This window comes from Drosophila gunungcola (genome assembly GCF_025200985.1).
Source record: "Drosophila gunungcola strain Sukarami chromosome 3L unlocalized genomic scaffold, Dgunungcola_SK_2 000002F, whole genome shotgun sequence".
NCBI classification, from domain to species: Eukaryota; Metazoa; Arthropoda; class Insecta; order Diptera; family Drosophilidae; genus Drosophila; species Drosophila gunungcola.
In genome coordinates this window covers 5571256-5588802 of record NW_026453178.1, presented here as the reverse complement: position 1 = coordinate 5588802, position 17547 = coordinate 5571256, and the positions used below count along the sequence as shown (strand labels likewise).

At 39.4% G+C, this 17547-nt stretch overlaps 3 protein-coding genes across 13 annotated transcripts in view; 1 reads left to right on the top strand and 2 right to left on the bottom strand.

The window, feature by feature from the left end:
• Positions 1 to 230: 230 nt before the first annotated feature.
• Positions 231 to 3839, top strand: LOC128257549 (fibrous sheath CABYR-binding protein). 2 transcript variants are annotated; one of them, XM_052988608.1, is made up of 3 exons: positions 231 to 448; positions 2229 to 3190; positions 3264 to 3839. In XM_052988608.1, the coding sequence occupies exons 2-3, from the start codon at positions 2230 to 2232 to the stop codon at positions 3461 to 3463; spliced, it is 1161 nt and encodes a 386-aa protein (XP_052844568.1). In that variant the 5' UTR covers positions 231 to 448; position 2229; the 3' UTR covers positions 3464 to 3839. The 2 variants fall into 2 exon arrangements, with proteins under 2 accessions (XP_052844568.1, XP_052844567.1); XM_052988607.1 differs by having other exon boundaries at positions 3261 to 3837.
• A 317-nt stretch (positions 3840 to 4156) lies between these two features.
• Positions 4157 to 5130, bottom strand: LOC128257356 (uncharacterized). The gene has a single exon (XM_052988337.1). It carries the CDS (start codon positions 4898 to 4900, stop codon positions 4355 to 4357), a length of 546 nt encoding a protein of 181 aa, XP_052844297.1. The 5' UTR covers positions 4901 to 5130; the 3' UTR covers positions 4157 to 4354.
• Positions 5131 to 6000: 870 nt separating this feature from the next.
• The window catches only part of LOC128257478 (four and a half LIM domains protein 2), a 61132-nt gene continuing 49585 nt past the window's right edge, over positions 6001 to 17547 (bottom strand). For 7 of the 10 annotated variants that reach the window (XM_052988500.1, XM_052988498.1, XM_052988501.1 and 4 more), the window contains 5 exons: positions 16824 to 17024; positions 15894 to 16068; positions 7826 to 7995; positions 7163 to 7349; positions 6001 to 7086 (listed from right to left, as the gene is read on the bottom strand). In XM_052988500.1, the coding sequence (XP_052844460.1) occupies positions 6929 to 7086; positions 7163 to 7349; positions 7826 to 7995; positions 15894 to 16068; positions 16824 to 17024 (891 nt within the window). In that variant the 3' untranslated portion in view covers positions 6001 to 6928. Of the gene's footprint in view, positions 7087 to 7162; positions 7350 to 7825; positions 7996 to 9323; positions 9556 to 12499; positions 12684 to 15893; positions 16069 to 16823; positions 17025 to 17267; positions 17527 to 17547 lie in introns of those variants that run through there. The other 3 variants (XM_052988506.1, XM_052988504.1, XM_052988508.1) reach the window with 3 other exon arrangements.

The following is a 17547-nucleotide window of genomic DNA, read 5'->3' as shown; positions in this document are numbered from 1 at the left end:
AGAAAGTATCTGCAGCGAGTGACTGGCCGGCCAGCTCCTTTTGGCCATCGCATGCCCCATCTTTGCCCCTGGCTTTTCCTGCGGGAAGCTGCGCATTTCCAGTTCTATCAGTTCTTCAGTTCCTCAGTTCTTTAGTGTTTCAGTTCTTCAGTACATCAGTTCTTGAGCTCTTTGTTCTTGGCGTAGGTCAGGGCGAGGGGTTGGCAGCCGCACATTATAAAAGGCCATGGCCGGGCTGCGTTGGCCACCAGTTTCCTTGAAGTGGTCGCCGTGCTAACACTGAAGACTGAGCCCTGTGCCACACTGCCATTGTGTTCAGACTGACTAGTGATAATTTAGATTGTGCTTGAGCGGATTGCGGATTGCGGATCGTGTGGCCATCAGAGAACTCTACCCACTACCTGTCCAGATTTGGGAAAGCAGAGAAAGGCCATCAAACTACTTAAAGGTATGTAATTTAATTCACATTCACGCTCGTCTCGGGCTCGAGAAAGTAATGCCTAGGCTTAGTTCTGTTAGAATGCTTAATTCGAGCTTGTTTGCTAAGCTCTTAAATCTCTTTTATGGGGTCACAAAAGAACAGCTTCATTAAGCCACTGAGCTAGACAGTTGTCAGAGTGAATAAATCGTCATAGGAAAGTAAAACCATCCGTTAGTAAAATCCAAAGATATAAAGAATTAAAAGGCAAGACAGTGTAAAAGTGTGTTCTAGTGAATATTTAAATCAAACAATAAATTGCATTTTATTCAACAAATGTGTCTAGTTTAAATTTAAACTTATCTTCTTGTTTAAATACTTGAGTTGTTATACATACTTTTATAAAGAAACTTTATTTTATTAATTTAATTTTATTACATGTGTGAAAATATCAAAAATGTAGTTTTAAGTTAATTTAGGTTAAAAAATAAAAAAAGATTTTTAAGTAAGATTTTTTTGTTAAAAGGTTTAGGGCTTAAGGTATTAGAAGTATATCATAAAATGGAATATGAGTCAAAAATGTATTTTTAATGACATTTTAAACTCAAATCTTAACTGTCAATTAGAAAATATTTAAAATCTGTTAGCCTGCGTATCATTATTTATAAGGGATTTTCTGGTTGGATGAATTTTTTATTAATCAGCAAAGATTTTGTTGGAGTGTCGCGGTCATATTAAATTAATATTTAAGTTTATGGATCTATTTGAGAATAACGATCAGTGTTACATGACACCATTCCTAGCTATTCCCAGTTACAACCAATCTTATCCTTACCCGCAAACAAAAGACTTAAGCAACGAACTTGGCAGGCACTTGGACCACACAAAGAACATTCATCGAGGGGTGGGGGACGACAAACTTGACTATCAAGTACCGATTTAAGCCATAAAGCTGCTTCCAGTCATTAGCTAGTATCTACACTAGAAGTGCCTGGCGAAGAAGTTCCAATGGCCTGGCCAATCAATTGCAAACCGGTTGATAGTTCCTCGATCCATGTACGTACGCGGAGCATCCTGTCCGACCAGGCAACATGCAATTACACACGGACACACACTGCCGCACAAAATAACGTTAAATTTAGAATGGACTTTGGTGCAGTGGCAGGAGACTGGCTAAAAATAGCCCATCGCCTAGACCCGTTTGCAGCACTTGGGGCAAGAAGATAATGCTATACAGTCGATGTTCGCTGAGCCGAACATTGTGTAACTGCTTCGCCCTAATTACAACGTTCTAGAAGTTATAATGCCTTTAATTTCAATTTAGCTTTAAAGGGGCATTTCGGTTTTTGGTTTACCTAAAGTACTTTCTTATGGTATTAACGATCATTTAATTCCCTTTTAAGTTTAAGGGGATATTCTTTGCTTTTTAATAATTAAATATCTCTGTTTTTGGTTAGCCTCAAGTACTTAAGGATTTTTAAGGTGTAAGTTTAAATGGCAAATTTTTATTAAAAATTTGTAATTTAATAAATCATTAGGATCGGATAAATATAATTCCATCTGAAAACGCATTATATTTTTTTATGAAATAATTTAATAAACTAAAATTTTGAATACTTTCCCTATTCTTATAGTTTGTGTCCTTTGTAAATCACAGCCATGTTCATTATAAACTTTAAGATAATTATATTAAAAGATGTGTATTAGTATTTATTTTTTTTTGATATAACTTCTTAGTTTCTTGTTGTTATTTTGTTTGACAATCAGCAGCCCGTTCCGAACGATCTATATCTGTTTCCGCCTTTTGCAGAATGTTCCTCCTCGCGGCCTTTTGCCTGGCCCTGACGGCGATGGGTGGTCAGGCCAGGCCCCTGGAGCCCACGGCCCAGCACATCGTGATCGTGACCCCGCAGGCGCAGGTTCATCTGGAGCCGGCCCTCCGCTATGTCCATGGCCTGTCGCCACTGGCCCGCGTGTCCTCGCCGCACCACCACGAGGAGACCATTGTATATGTGCCGGCCGGAACTGCAGCGCAGGTGGTGCCCGTTGTGGATGCCGTCGGATCTGGCCGTGCTGGCGGTGCGCCGGAGACCAAGCAGTGGGAGAATACGGGCGAGATCGCCAACCAGATCCAGCAGGTTTCGCAGCAGGGCGTCGAGATCGTGAGTGGACAGTTGAGCGAGGCGGCAGCATCCGCAGCCTCCGCCGGAGCGGGCTTCTTCCCCTCCCTGTTCCCGCCCAGCGGCTCCAAGAAGGAGGAGAAGATTGAGCTGATCGAGACGCCGGCCAACACGCAGCCACTGATTGCCACCGAGGCCCGGCACTTCTACAGCATTCCCCAGGTGTATCACACGCCGGTGGTGGATGTGGTCCATGGTCCCGTCTACACCTGGCCCATTTCGGCCATCCGTGCACGCAGCATCCAGCAGGAACCGGAACCGGAGCTGGTGGCCACCGATGCTGGCCTGAAACTGGCCTTGAAGGCAGAGCCACAGGCGGAGATACAGCCAGAGCCACAGGCCTTGTTGAAAGAGCAGCTGCAGCCGTTGTTGATCAAGGAGCAGCCACAGCCACTGCCACAGCCACTGCCACAGGCACTGCCACTGCTGAAGGAGCAGCACTTGGAGCAGGCTGCCTTGGAGCAGCAGAAGCCCATCATTGCCGAGGCCAGCGAGCCGAAGGCCGAGTTCGCAGGACGTCTGCTGGAGAGCAATGCCATCAAGCAGGAGCTAAAGGATGCCGAGATCGCCAAGGAGCAGCTGAAAGAGGATCGTAAGTCGACTTTGGATGAAGTTTTTCAAACTAAAAGTGCAAATTAAACCCTGTTTCCACCCCACCACAGCAGCCAAGATTCAGCAGCAGGAGGAGCTGATCAAGGCCATTCCGGCTGAGCCGCTGCCCAAAACCATCCAGCCGGAGCCGCTGACCAAGACCATTGCCGCCGAGGCCATCCAGGCCGAGCAGCCGCAGCAGCAGGAGATCCAGCAGATCATTCCTGCGCAGCCAGCAGAGATCGTTGCAGATGCCATTAAGCCGCTGGCTTAGAACTAAGATCCAGATCCAGATCCAGATCTCTGAATCTCACTCATCCCTTGGGCAGCTTTGGTTCTTCGACTGATTCTCACAAGCTGGCCCGGCGCAGAGATGACCGGGCCATGGGGTTTCCCCACATCCACTTCCACATCCACATCCAGCAAACAACACCCACCAATCGTACATTTAATTACTAACACAGAGCACACGCATCCGCACACACACATTTTCCATTTTCCAGACATTAATTAACAGTGGCGAAACGAGAAAGAGACATTCATTCATAATTATCATCACGAAAGCGTTCGTATTCATCATCATCATTACATATTCATTAACCATAACATTGAAAACGTAAAACAGAACAATAAAAAAGTGAATGTAAAATGTAGAAAAGTGGGAGTGGAAATTCTTTTTGGGAGGAGGGGATGTGTGGGCAAGTTTCGAAGTGTCTATAAAACTTTTTTAAAAGAGTCTGAATAAAATAACTCTTTGTTGTTGCTTGAAAGGTGATTTATACACCTATAAATTTGATTAAATATTATCTATTCTTTATTTATTATTTGTCAAAAAAAAATCAAAGCTCGTGAAATTGCTTTACATTTTATTTTGGCACCTTTTTAACCGATTACGTAATGACAATGACCCTCAAATAGTCCGGCGAGCTTCTTGCGCAGTCTGCCAAATTCCCCGGCAAACATAAAAATATTGCAACTATTACACGGTCGGGTAAATAAAATCATAAATTGTCCGATCCACAACGCTGAATACAAAGTAACCCCAAAACGTGACCAGATATTGGCGAATTGGGGGGTTTGAAAGCAGCCAATAAGTATTTTGAGTACGGCACTTTTATTGACTTACATAGCTATGGGAATAAATATCTAATAAATAGGACTGAGATTAGTCCGCATCGTCTCCCACTGTAATATAGGCATCCTGTTCTCCAACGACAATTAGTTCGTCCTCATCCTCCGTTTTTAAGGTAGTTAAATCAGAAGTTTCCTCTGTCGGTTGGGTGGTGGGTTCGATTCGCTGTAGGGGTTTACTGGTATCCGTGTATCGATAGATCGAAAAATACGTTTGAATGCGTTGAATGATATTCTCCAGTATTGGCGGAAACTTGTGCTCCACTCCATCGCCATAGATCTTAAAATCGAACCGAGTTTCGCCACCAGTCTCGGAAATCTTCGAGGGATTGAGCTTGAGGGCCTGAAGAACTCCGCGAAGCATTAGTAGATTCTGCAGGTTATTGCCACTCTGATTGGGTGCCCGCCTGAGGATCAGTGAACCATTGGGCTTGAACTCCAGATAACCGAACTTCTCCGTATCCATGGGCAGGCCATGATTCGATTCAACGCCGTTTTTTATCACGATCAGCGGGAGAATGGCCGCCTCAAGGGCAGTGGAGATCAGCCCCAATCCTAGCGCGAAATGGATCAATTGCATCGCGGACGGTGAAGGTTTCCTGGAGATCCGCTCTGGCCCTGGCCTGTGGTTGCACTAATTTCGGCTTCGCCTTGGCCAACGAACTTATTCCAACTGCTGCGCTTTTTCTCCACATTTTACCAATTTTTTGTACACATTTTGAGTGTAATCGAGTGCTGTTTGTATTTACCTTTGTTCGGTTTGGTTAGGCACATGGCTTGGCTTGGCTTGGCTTGGTTTGGCTTGGCACATGGCCAATAAGCCCAAACCCAACTTTGAGACGTGCCCTGAGCACTCGCTGCGCTTTGGTTTTGAGTTGTTTTCGCTGTTTGAGTTACTTATTTGCATTTATTTGTCAATTTTCTGTTATATTATTCTTCAACTGGCCCCGAAAGCGAGGTGTATTGCCAATATCGTCTGGGTTGTCGGGCAGTGAAAGTGTTATATTCCCTTAAAGAGATGAGAAGGGTTCACATTGATTCATTTTATACATACGTATATATAAAATGTTTACAATGTTGACTTGTCTTTGGAGTGAAAATATCATTTTAAAAATGTTCAACAAAAATATGAAAGTCTGTTAACTTTAAAGGATAAGTAAACAGAAATAATGTGGGTCAAAAACATTTTCTATACAGTTTTGTTTTTTTGGTTTCATTATTTGTAAAAATCTGATGCCGCTTGTAATAACTTGTTGTAATAACAATATATATCCAATAAGTTCATTCTCTTTAATACTAAGACGAAAAGTATTAAGTCTTACTATAAAAAATCTTAAAATATTTTTTTTTTAATTATGTCTTCTGAACTCTAAAAACAGATATGTTAACTGTTATTTAAAGACAAAAGTAGTTTTACGAGACTGTTAAGCATAGCTCAAAGACTTTTATTCATCTTTTTTGGGCAGTCTGGCAACGTTAACAAGAAAACCTACATAGCTGAATTCCACAGCTGGTTACCCAGATAACCGTTAATAAAGTTTAAAAATTCCCATGCTGTTATAATTAAGTTTTACAGTAATTTTGAACTCTCCATCATTTTTACTGGACGGATAATATAAGTTTATAGTAAGTAAGCATATAACTGCCCTTTCCCCAAGCCCTTAAAAAAAAACAAACCCATTTCATTGATAATTTATTAATTTATTTAGATTGAATTTCATTAAATAGTTAAGGACATTGATATAATGTTGTGTCGCAATTATCATTATTATTTGTGTGTGTGTGTGTGTGTGTATTTAGTGCTTCAAGTAAGCAGAGTCTCTAACATACGTAGAAGGACCAAAATGTCGAAACGAAAATAATATAAGCTAAACAATTAAATTGCTAGGACTTGTGTTTGTATCTGTGTGCGTGTGTGTTGTTCTCTGTTTCTGCTTCTGTTCCTGTTTAATAAACATACAATACATATCAAACATAAATCGTGTGTGGTTTTTAATACAATAGAACTGTTTAGAACGGAAACCAGCGGTTAGGAAACTTTCATCGCATTCGGCTCGCTCATTGCTTTGTTAAAACTTAAAATAAATAAATAAACATACATTTTTCAATGTGGCAACAATAGTTACAATTGGTTCAGTATTTCATATTGATTTTTTTGGGTTTTTTTTTTCGATTTTTTTTTTGTTTGTTTAGTGATTTTGATTTCGTTCTGAAATGCAATTACAAATAATAAGTTTCTATACAATCTGATGTGCTGTTCTATCCGAGTGAAGACAAAGCAAAGTTATCATAGACTTTAGCTAACTCTATCGACTTGAAGTTTTACAAAATTTGATTTGCTTTTGATTTAGTAGGACTCATCTTCTTCTCCTCCTGGTTCAGCTAATTTCTCTCATATCTAATGTAAGTATAAGGCATTATCTTCTCTTGTATATCGTTTTAATACATGTGTTGTATATCTCCATCTCCATCTCCATCTCCATCTTCCTCTCCATCGTTTTCCACTTGTATCCCTCTGATTTGATCCATAATTTCGTTGAACTTGTTTATGGCTAATTTAAGCTGGCTCCTCCACAGCTCTTCAACCTCCTGACTCGTTGCAGATGGCTTACATCAGCTTCTGCTTGGCACAATCGGGGCACAGAATATCGGGTCCGTCGGTGATGAAGCCACGACCCACCAGACTAGCCTTGCAGCTGGCACAAACGAAGCAGTCGTGGTGCCAATGGCGATCCTCAAACGAGATGAAGCGTGTGCCGCCAATGCCTGATGTTGAAAAAAGGGGGGCGAATAAAATCATATTAGAAATAAAGAATTAAATATTATCATATATCACACTCACCTGTTATGGGCTTCACACAGGCCGTGCAACGTTTGGCAAACAGCTCGCCAAAGCACTCGGCACAGTAGGGCTTCTCATCGCGGCTGGTGAATCGCTGGCCAGCTAGCGTGATGTTGCAGTGGGTGCACGTGAAGCACTCGCGATGCCACGGCTCGTTCTTGTAGGTAACACCTCCCGAGGTGATGACCTAAAACCAAAACGGCATTTGATTAAAAAAACTAAAATGATGAAATTTATAGACTAAAACATACAAATTTAAAATATTCAATTAAGATTAATGTACAAAAAATCGGAAAATGTGAAATTTGTGGACTAAAAATACCCTTTTACACAATTTACAATTTTTTTTTTTTAATTTTTATCAAAAAGAAAATATTTCAGCACTACAAGTTTGACTTATTAATTTGTGTGCTAGTGACGAAAACAGAACAAGATATTGAAAAAAAAAAACGATTTTAAAATGTAAGCCATATAAATAAACAATTTTTTGTTTTGCATAATATTACTATGAAGAATATTTGATCTATTGTGTTTTATTTACACATACTTTGGTAAAAATTCATAAAATAGCTTAAGATTAAAGATATTTCAAGGGACTTAAGGTAAAAAACTTATTTATTGTTGAAAAAAATATATATAATGCCAATATTCCTATTTTCCTACCTTATTGCACTTAATGCAGCGCGTGGCGAACTTCTCCTCGTAGCAGCCGGCGCAGTAGATCTCCTGCTCCCGCGGGATGAAGGACTTGGTGCCGATGGCCGTCTTGCAGACGCAGCAGCAGAAGCAGTTCTCGTGCCATTGCCTGGTTTTGTACTCCATCTTCTTGGTGCCTGGAAGGAATAGAGCGGATGGGGGGAAATCAATTCAAGTCGAAATCAATTTCCGCCTTACGAAGGCCTTGAACCTTGAACTTTGTCAACCCACTAACCCAGCTGCGGATCCTATCAGTTCAATCTGAGGGAAAAGTCAATTTCAGACAACGACAGATTGAGGGCAGAGTCAATCAGTGGATGGAAGACAATCCGTTTTCAATATATAGAACCCAAAAACTTTCCTTCGTTATGTCAGCCAGACATGCAACTCTTTTCCACAGCGGGGGTACCTGTCACGCCTCACCCGAATTTTTTTCTGGGGCTTCAACATTAATTGTTATGCAGAAATTACGCTAATTTTTGGCTAGTCCTGAGACAAAAGCCATATTCCATTTGATTTAGGGCATATGACAGTTTATATAAACCCTTGAGGACTTTGCTCTCTTCTTTATGTTTTTGCTTGCTTTTATTTATTGCGTGTTCGAAATGTTTGTGGCCAAAAATAAGCAGACAAAAGAGTTTTCCCGCTGCGGGAAAATAGGTCTGCTAGAGCGGGTAATTGAGTGGAAAAGTTGACTTTGTTGTCTGCAAATTATTCTTTAATTCACGGTTACCAAGCAAGACAATTGAGGAAAGTTAAGGTAGTTTCGGGAAAATTTATTCTGGGAGTTGTGCTAAATTGCCTAAGGAAATTTTCATAAAAAATTGTATTAAATTTCACTAATTTCACTAATAGTCAGGTAACTTAAACAAAAATGCTAATACATCATTTGTTTTTTAATTTTTATAATATATATTTTAAAAGCACATAAAAACATTTGGTAATATGAAATCATTTACATTTAATTTTTAAAGATGCTCTTTAAATGATTTCTACATTTTTTTAACGTAATTCAATTTTTTGTATTAATTCAATTTTAAAACAATCCATAAGGTAACATATTCTAGATTTAACGTATAACCAAAAATGTTTTGCTTTAAAGCATCTTGTAAATCAAAACATTTACTTTATATTTTTTGTTTTGTTATGTTAATGCTATGTGTTGTCTTTTCTCATTAAAACACACAAGTTAATGGACCCTAGATTTATGATTGAATGGATTAGTTGTCTGGCTTGTTTGAGAGTCCCCCCTTAAATGGTGTTCATTACTCATCATCGTCCATCGATGGCGATGACGCTATGGATCGCGCCACAAGCCAGTGGGCGGTTCCTTTCTTCTGGCCAATTTGAATAGTTTTCGGACAGTAATATTGATAAATTATGATGTCTCATCGGTCGTTAATTAAGAAACGCGCGATTTAAGCGTGTGTGGACCGCTTGGATACTGCTGGCTGTTGGTGGTTACCTGCTTTGCTGGCACGCGGATCGCCGAGGCGACAGTAATCGCCCAGTTGGCAATAAAAGTTGCGGTTCTCCTCCACGGCGGAGGCGTTGGGCAGGAACATGCTGAGCACGGCAATGTCCTCATTGTTGTCCTTGGCCTTCTTGATTCGCTCGGCGCCAATAGTTTTGGTTTGCAGATGAAGGCGAGACTTCATTCGCGAACTCAGCACATCCACATCGGTCATGATCAAGGGCTAGTTGTATTTTTCCGGGTTAGATCACGAATGGAAAGTGTACCCAGCCAAATGACTTCAGTCTTGACCTGCACCCCTCCTACAACTCGACTACTTTCTTAATAAGTCACGAAAAATGCAATTTCATTGATACCATCATCGCTTAAAGTGGGTCAGTTGGAGATCGAAGACCAGCCATTAAACTCATTCAAGATATATTATTCCACACCAAACGCCGAACACTATCTTTAAAACGATCTCTGGAATTAAGCAGAAAACGAATTTGGCGACGCCAAGTCTCTCTCTTTTTCGCCCATAGATCTGGTATGATCTCAAGGCGTTGCCTCTATGACATCATTTGCCAAATAACAAGTTTCATTAAACTTAGCGAATGCTTATAAATAAAATCCCAAGCCAAATTGGTTATAATGGAAATGAAACAACAACGGTCTATCATAAATCATTAAATAATTAACTTTTTGTAAATACAACAAAACCGAAAAATGGTAAAATTCATGAACAATATTTTGTTTTTTGTCTTGGCCAAAGCTTGTGCGCAAATTGAAGCAGGAAATTGTCAAAACTGGAGGCGCACAGGAAGCTTAGATTGGAATAGAATAGATTAGAGTGGAATAAAAACCATAGAAACCCACACAATTAGGAAGATGTAGGTGATTAGCTAAGGAATGTCGGAGAAATCGCCGTGTAAGTGTTGAGAGGAAGTTGTATTATGAAATTATAAAAAGAATTCGAAAGATTTACATTTACATTTAGATTTTTACCAACGGAAATCGCAAATGTACAACAAGAAAAAAAATACTTTACTTAGCATTCCATTAACAACAATTTAAATATTCTCGTATTAAAACATAGCTTTGGCTAATATTTAATTTGGCATAGATATGTGAAAATTGTCATTTGAGAAGAAGCAAATTAAACAGAGCCCAAAGTTTAAGTACATTAATGTTATTTCAGTAAACGAATAATCAAATGGCTTCCAGCATTAACAGCCTAAGCCTCTCAATCTAGTTCAAACTCATTTTCCAAACTCATTTGACCCAAGAGTATGTCCCATCAATATTCTGTTACCAACTCGTAACCACAGCGTTCGTATGGATTTCCACATAACCACTTTTTTGCGGCCAAATGGTGAGGCATAAATAACGTTTATTTATAGCGACCAGCGTCTAACATAATTATAACTAATTGTGATGGGTTGTCGGCTTGGCAAAGTGCACAGGCATCGCCCACTGGAAGATTGGAGCCCCAACTGACGCCTACAACAAACGCCGCCGCCGCAGCAACGACGATCGAATCGCCTGCCGAGGGTCAAGTGGAGAGGCATTGAGACAATGATATATTGACAGGTCGCTGACTGTGCGAGCGACGGCGCTGATTGATGGCATTTGCATTGGCCCATTCAGAGTGTCAAAGCTCCGAAAACGAAAGTGGACTCGAATCGGATTCGGATATGTCAACCTAAGCCCAAACGCAAACCGAAACTGAAAAAATGAAACCCTTGCGTCGTGCATGGTCTGCATTTTTAATTGCAATTGGAAACCACCAGCAGTAGCGCAAATATCACACACAGAAAGAAAATTGTATATACAAAGCAAATGCCATCTGTGTGTTTGTTTTTTTTTTCTTCTTTAAAAATTCAATAAATATTAAACAGCTCCGAGGAATTATTTGTATTAATGTCAGAAGCATTGAGAAAAAAATTGGCAATCTATTGTTTTATTGTTCATAAATTTATTTATATTATGCATCATAATAAATAATCTCATTTCTAAGTCGAAAGAAAAATTTTACTTGTTTTCATGTATGATTTAATTTTAAGAAAACTATAAAAACTGTTTATAAACCATTAAATAGGAATAAAAAAAAATACAAGCTTAAGGTGATCTGTTTTTGTTTTTGTGCTGTGCATTATACAGAGGCTTAATTTAGCGGCTACCCGCAATATTTGATTTTCACTGTGAGATCTTTGACTTTGACCCGCCGCAGGGCACAAAATGCTGGCTCACAAGACGAGATTTATTGGTCTGTTAGATTCGGTGAAAAGAGAAATTGGATTTGCTTGTTTGCTGGCCTTTGTTTTGATAAGACCAACGGATGACATCGGCTGAGCGGGATCAGCTCTGGCGGTCAAGTATGAGGGAGTTTTAAACGGACCCACAGATAGGATCTTTAATTAGCTAGCGATTTAAGTGGAATGCCCCAAGGCGAATTGCCTGAATCACTCGGCCCGCAATTAACAAATTCAATTGAAAGCCATTTGGAAATAGTTTCAAGCGATTTCATTTCGATTGATATTCAATTGCAATGACAACAATAATAGTGGAAAGAAATTCCACTTTTCAATTGCGTGCATATTCATATGTCGCTGTCGCTGGTTTACATGTTTGGCTTTACATGTTTTCCCATTTCGGATCGAATTTAAATGTGGAACGCGTCGAATTTGCCATCGCTTGACACTAAATGCAGCCAAAATGGGTCCAATTTCGTTTCCGGTTTTGGTGGCACGAAATTTCATTGGTTATTTATGAATTTCGACTTGATATCGAAATTTTTTTTATGGGAAATTGTAACTTGAGCAGAGGCGGTACGAGTATCTTGATTTGATTTCTGGGGTGACTTGCAGCTGCAACCTGAGGATTGTGCAATGTGTGTGTTTGTGTGGGCCGCACGTTACGTATACGCCCAGGATGTGTGAGCGAGTGCGAAGTGAAATCAGACGTTAAGCATACGCAATGTGGGTCGATGGGGGTTCGCTAGTTCTTCGAAATTCCCTCATTGTTGCAATTTACAATACACGAAAACAGAAGCCATTTGGGTACACTTTTCCATATTGTTTACAGGTGAGTTCCTCTAAACAACAATATGTTTATAATTGGAGACTGGCACTGGTTTCTTTTAATCAACGCCGCAGTCCCCCAACTATAGACTTTAAATGCGGAATTACATTTTCTTTTTTTGGTTCTTTATTATATCGGGATGATCAGTATTCTTGTGAATTAAATTCGCATGCAACACGTTGCTTCAAGCCAAACAAACACACTGGCTATATGAAATTGATACAATAGGGAATTCTTTTATATCCGCGGCACATTCCACGCGCTTTGAAAGCCGCTTTGAGACTGAAAAACCGAGTCGAGGGCCCCAAGCAAAACAGTCGGAGACGGAGTTCAGAGAGAAAACCAGCCGAGAGCAACGAGTTATATTTTGTTGAATCGAATTGAGTTGAGTGAGCAAGCGAACAAGTGAATTGAGTGGAATTGCATACTGTTTACTGGAGAGGCGGTACCTGTTGCACGCCGCCTTCGATAACAGATCATCTTGTTGCTTTGAAGCCGACAAGCTTAAATAGCTGCACTGCCGAAAAATACGATCATTAAGATTATTAATATCATTCTTAGGCATCTAAAAATAAGCGTACAATCATGTAAGAACAAATTAATTTTTTTTTTTACGTTAATGATACTTAAAATGAACAGTTTACTATAGCAAAAACTATTCATACTGCTCACGAAAGCCTCAAACTTAAGTTAAATCATAAAAATACATTTAATTTTCATTTTAAAAACGTTATTTATTTTATGAACAAAAGTCGGAAAAAAATCCAATTAAGGTTTGGTTTTTAATCATTCCCAATTTTTGCAAAGAGTTATGACGTATCACCTTATGAAAAAATAACAATTTTTTTTTATAATCCCAAAGCTCTGAAAGTTAATGGTTTTTTATTACAACTCATATTCAAATGCTAGCAGTTTCTAAGTAATTTTATTGAGGAACTTTATAAATTTCGATTCAAAATAATAATTATTTATGTAAATATCTTTAAGTAGCTTTTTAGTTTAAGGAGCATTTCTCTCTGTGTGGAACCTGGCAAGGCAGTCAAGGTGCCATTTAGAGACTTTAATCTGCCGATCTCCGCCCGCTGGCCGGGTGTTTGTGAACTATTTTGACTGCTGAAAACCGGCCCGGGAGGAGATTGACGAACCCGCCGGCACATGGCACTTGATTTAGCCTCCGTTTATGCAGATTACACTCGGTTATGAGTGTGGGCCCCCATTATGCACTGTGGCTCGCGATATGTCAACAGGAAAACCTAGAAGTCAGACTGGTTGGTTGCATGGTCGCAACGCCCAGTGGCATTTGGGGTGCGATTGAATAGGAAATTGTTGCAGTTTTTAATCAATTCTGGCCCGATTTGGAGCGACTGAAAAGTATGCCTGTAGGGCGTTGCGGAATGAAGTTAATTTCGCTGGCATCGTTTTTGATTAATTCGTTTGAGCTACGGAAATGGTTCGACACGCGTTGGATGATCCCGCAGTGCGTGGGATTCCCCTCGGTTCGCTACCAACAAATCAATCAATTGAAAGTCAATAAAAAATATAAATTCATCAGCAAAATGTGCAATTAATTGATTGATGGCAGTTCAGTAAAGTGAAAAATATTAAAGGAAAGTATAAAAATTTAAAATGCTGAAACAAAGTGAATTTTTTTTAGCTTTCTGAATTAAATTAATAAATTTATTTATTGCTTAAATTATATCTAAAAAATCTTAATATTCACCTATCCATTTCTAGTTTTATGTACACAACCCAAATAGAAAGTCTCATACGCTTGGTGCCAAAAATCAAATTCTATTCAATTCCTCCCGCTGATTCGCAATCATTTTTCATTCTAATGATACCGAACGAAGGCAATTTAAAAGCCACAAATCAGAGGGGAAAAAGGAATTAAAATCCCAAAATCTTTGCTTCGACGACGCGTGTCGGAGAGAGTAAATAAATCAAAAAATGTACGAGCGTTTCTGATTATTTTCATTTATTTTGCGGTGAGTCATGGATGAGCTCAATGGGGATCTGGATGGGATTTGTTTCTGACTTGGTAATTAGCCAGTGTTTAGTATGCACTTGATACAGAGATTAGTTTGGACCCAAATTGGTCAGTCCCCGTGTCAACTGTCAATCCGAGATTCACCTTTGACAAGCAGCAGAATCTCTCAATCTTAAGTGAAGAGTGTGTGTGGGATGCGCTGACATTGAAATAACTTTTCGCAAGTGCAGGAAAATCAACCATATTATAATATTTACTGCTTGTGGCCTGTTCTACACGTAATTGGCAACGCGTGGTTGGTAACCTTGCGTTAATGCGAAAGTGTCACGGCCCCCTTGGTGTTTTGGCCAAATTGGGAAACAGATCGGATCGGTTAAGATCGCTTAGTATCGTATCGCATCGTATCGGGTGTTGGTGTTCGCTCGGAACTGATCTGCGGCATTTATCAGCCATAAATTTATCACACGCTGACAAAGTCAATGTATTCTGACACTGTTTGCCTTTCTGTCATATATTTATTTGCGCTACAATTGAAAGCGGAGCAGACACCTTGTCCGAGCAGCGGGGTGAATGGGAATGGGATTGGGGTTTTTGGAGAGCGGGTTGGGTTCAGGGTCTGGCGTGGGCTGGAACTGTTGGCCCGTTTCATTAAAGAGTCGGAGCGCAGGTGACAATGAACTTGCAGTTGAGACATCAACGCACTTACGTAAGCAGTCGTATCTTTGCATCTCGAAACTGGAAGCACTCGAGTGTGGCAGGTTCGTTAGCTGCGTTGCAAGGCTTGCGAATCATTCCGATACTTTTGGGTGGACCACTTTTGTATGATTTTTAAATTCTAACAATATTTTGGGTAGTAATTTCAGTTTTTTTATTGCATTTTTTATTGTTTAAGACATTAATGTGTAACTGGTTTTAAGGTTCAACACTCCTTTAAACAGTCTTTAACCTTTTAATAGCATAAAAATACTCTTTGACCTTGAAATGTTTTTATAGTGTATTATGACTTTTAAAAAATTATTCCGTTTGTTACGTATACGTGATTATATATATTTTTATATGTTTGTGTCTTTATTAAAAGTTGTATGCCTTCCCAAGGTGAAAATATGCCTCGATACAATTTAAAAGAAACAAAATTGGTATAACATATATTTAATTTGAATTTCCAAATAAAAACAGTCCACCCTAATACCCATAAACGCAACTTGGCCAACAAAATAGCATAGCAAATGCAATCAATTTCCTTGCCTTGGCATTATAAATTGATCAAGTGCTTGAAATATGGCATGGATACCGGGTACCCGTGCGTATCCACCTGTGCTGAACCAGTTTCTGGCCGCCTAGCTCTTGATAATACCCATTCTGCAGTTAACTATTAGCAATCTTTAACGGTAACAAGAAGAACTTGAATTTCGAGAGGGGCATCTTTAACAGAAAATTCGGTTTCGCGCTGCCATTTCTCAGCAACCGCCCGCAAGTATACTACAATTTGAATAGTTTTTCTTGAATTTTCTTACCTGCGCGAAAAACTTCGCCGCAGCCATCGCAACGGGACGCAAACTGGGCATCGTAGCAGTTTCCGCAGTAGATCTTATCCGCCTTGGCTCCAAACTGCTTGTCCACCAGCGACAAATGGCACTTGAAGCACAAAAAGCATGCCTCATGCCAGTGCTTGTCTTTGTAGGAAAGATCCTGAAATGGGAAAGATATTAAGGTGGTTTAGACAGTAGCTAAGACTTGAGTTTACTTTGGTGTTTCCATAACTCCATAAACACTCTTATTCGGTTAATAATAATATAATAAAGGTTATTGCAAAATGGTTAAACAATTTATATTGATCTATCTATCTGATTTTTATAACAATATTATTTTGATTCAAATGTAGAAATGTGACAAGGTTCTCTATTAATTATAAGAAGAAATCTGATTATTATTTCTTAAAATCCCTTTGGACTTTACCCAACGAGAGCAAGGTTATTTGAATTTTCGTCAAGCTATTCCCACATCTAATTAAACATAAACTGCAGGAATTCTTCTCATGTTGCAGTTGTCAGTCTATTTTTAAAGTGATAATTAAAGCAAATTATGGCTAGACGCATAAAACTTTTGTAATAAAAACAAGATGGTAATAAAACAGGCACCCCGAAAGGCAACAGAAACATAAAAGCCACATTAAAAATCAATTTTTTTTGGTAAACTGTTGTAATCTAAAGTATTTTGACCGATTCGAAATATTTATTGATTTCTTTTTGGTTTTATGGGTTGCACTCGAAACTGGTTTTTTACTTTTCAGGGGATGTGTGCATCGTATAATCTTGCAGTCTGCGTGTCTGCCCTACTTAATGGTTATTAAATGTTTTGACTACCCACATATGGCCATAAATTCGGTTTACGAACAGTTTATGGCCCCCCGATTCCCCGTTTAATATTATAATACAGACACGTACCTTCGAGTCGATGCCAATGATCTTGTTGCACTCCTCGCACGTATTGGCGAACACGTTCTCGTAGCACTTGATGCAGTACGGATGATCGTCCCGGATGACGTAACGCTGTCCGGTGAGGCTCTCGTCGCACTGCCAGCAGCAAAAGTGTCCGGAGTGCCAGTCCTTGTCCATGGCTTTTGTGTATTCGCCACTGAAAATTAACTGCAAGCACACACAAAAATCGGGGGAGATATATAGATATCGATTCACATCACATTTGGGCATAAACAAAACAGAGAATATCACATAGATTCAATATTTTATTGTAGGTTTAGGCTTGATAGGCTTTCTGTATATAGTATATATTTTTCGTGTTGTGCAGTGTGATTTTGGTATGTTATCTTGTGGTTTCTTTGTGGCACTGGTTGTGGAGAGTGGGTGTACTTAGATAGACTTGGTGGATACCTTTTAGTAAACATTTTTGCCGAGGAAAGTAGAGTAGTAACGTGTGTCGTTTTGTAAAAGTTCGATATGCGAGAGTTTTCTTTGGATAGTGTACATATATATATTTTGTAATCTTTTTGCTTGGAATTGAGTTTCGGATTGGAATGGAAGAATGTTTTTTCTGTACAAAAAGTATAGGTATTTGAGATGATCGGACAGAGACCACGAGAATTGCAATGAACATGAGAGAAGAAGAATTTCGTTACGAACTGCCACAAAACTGTGCTGGGACACACATGAC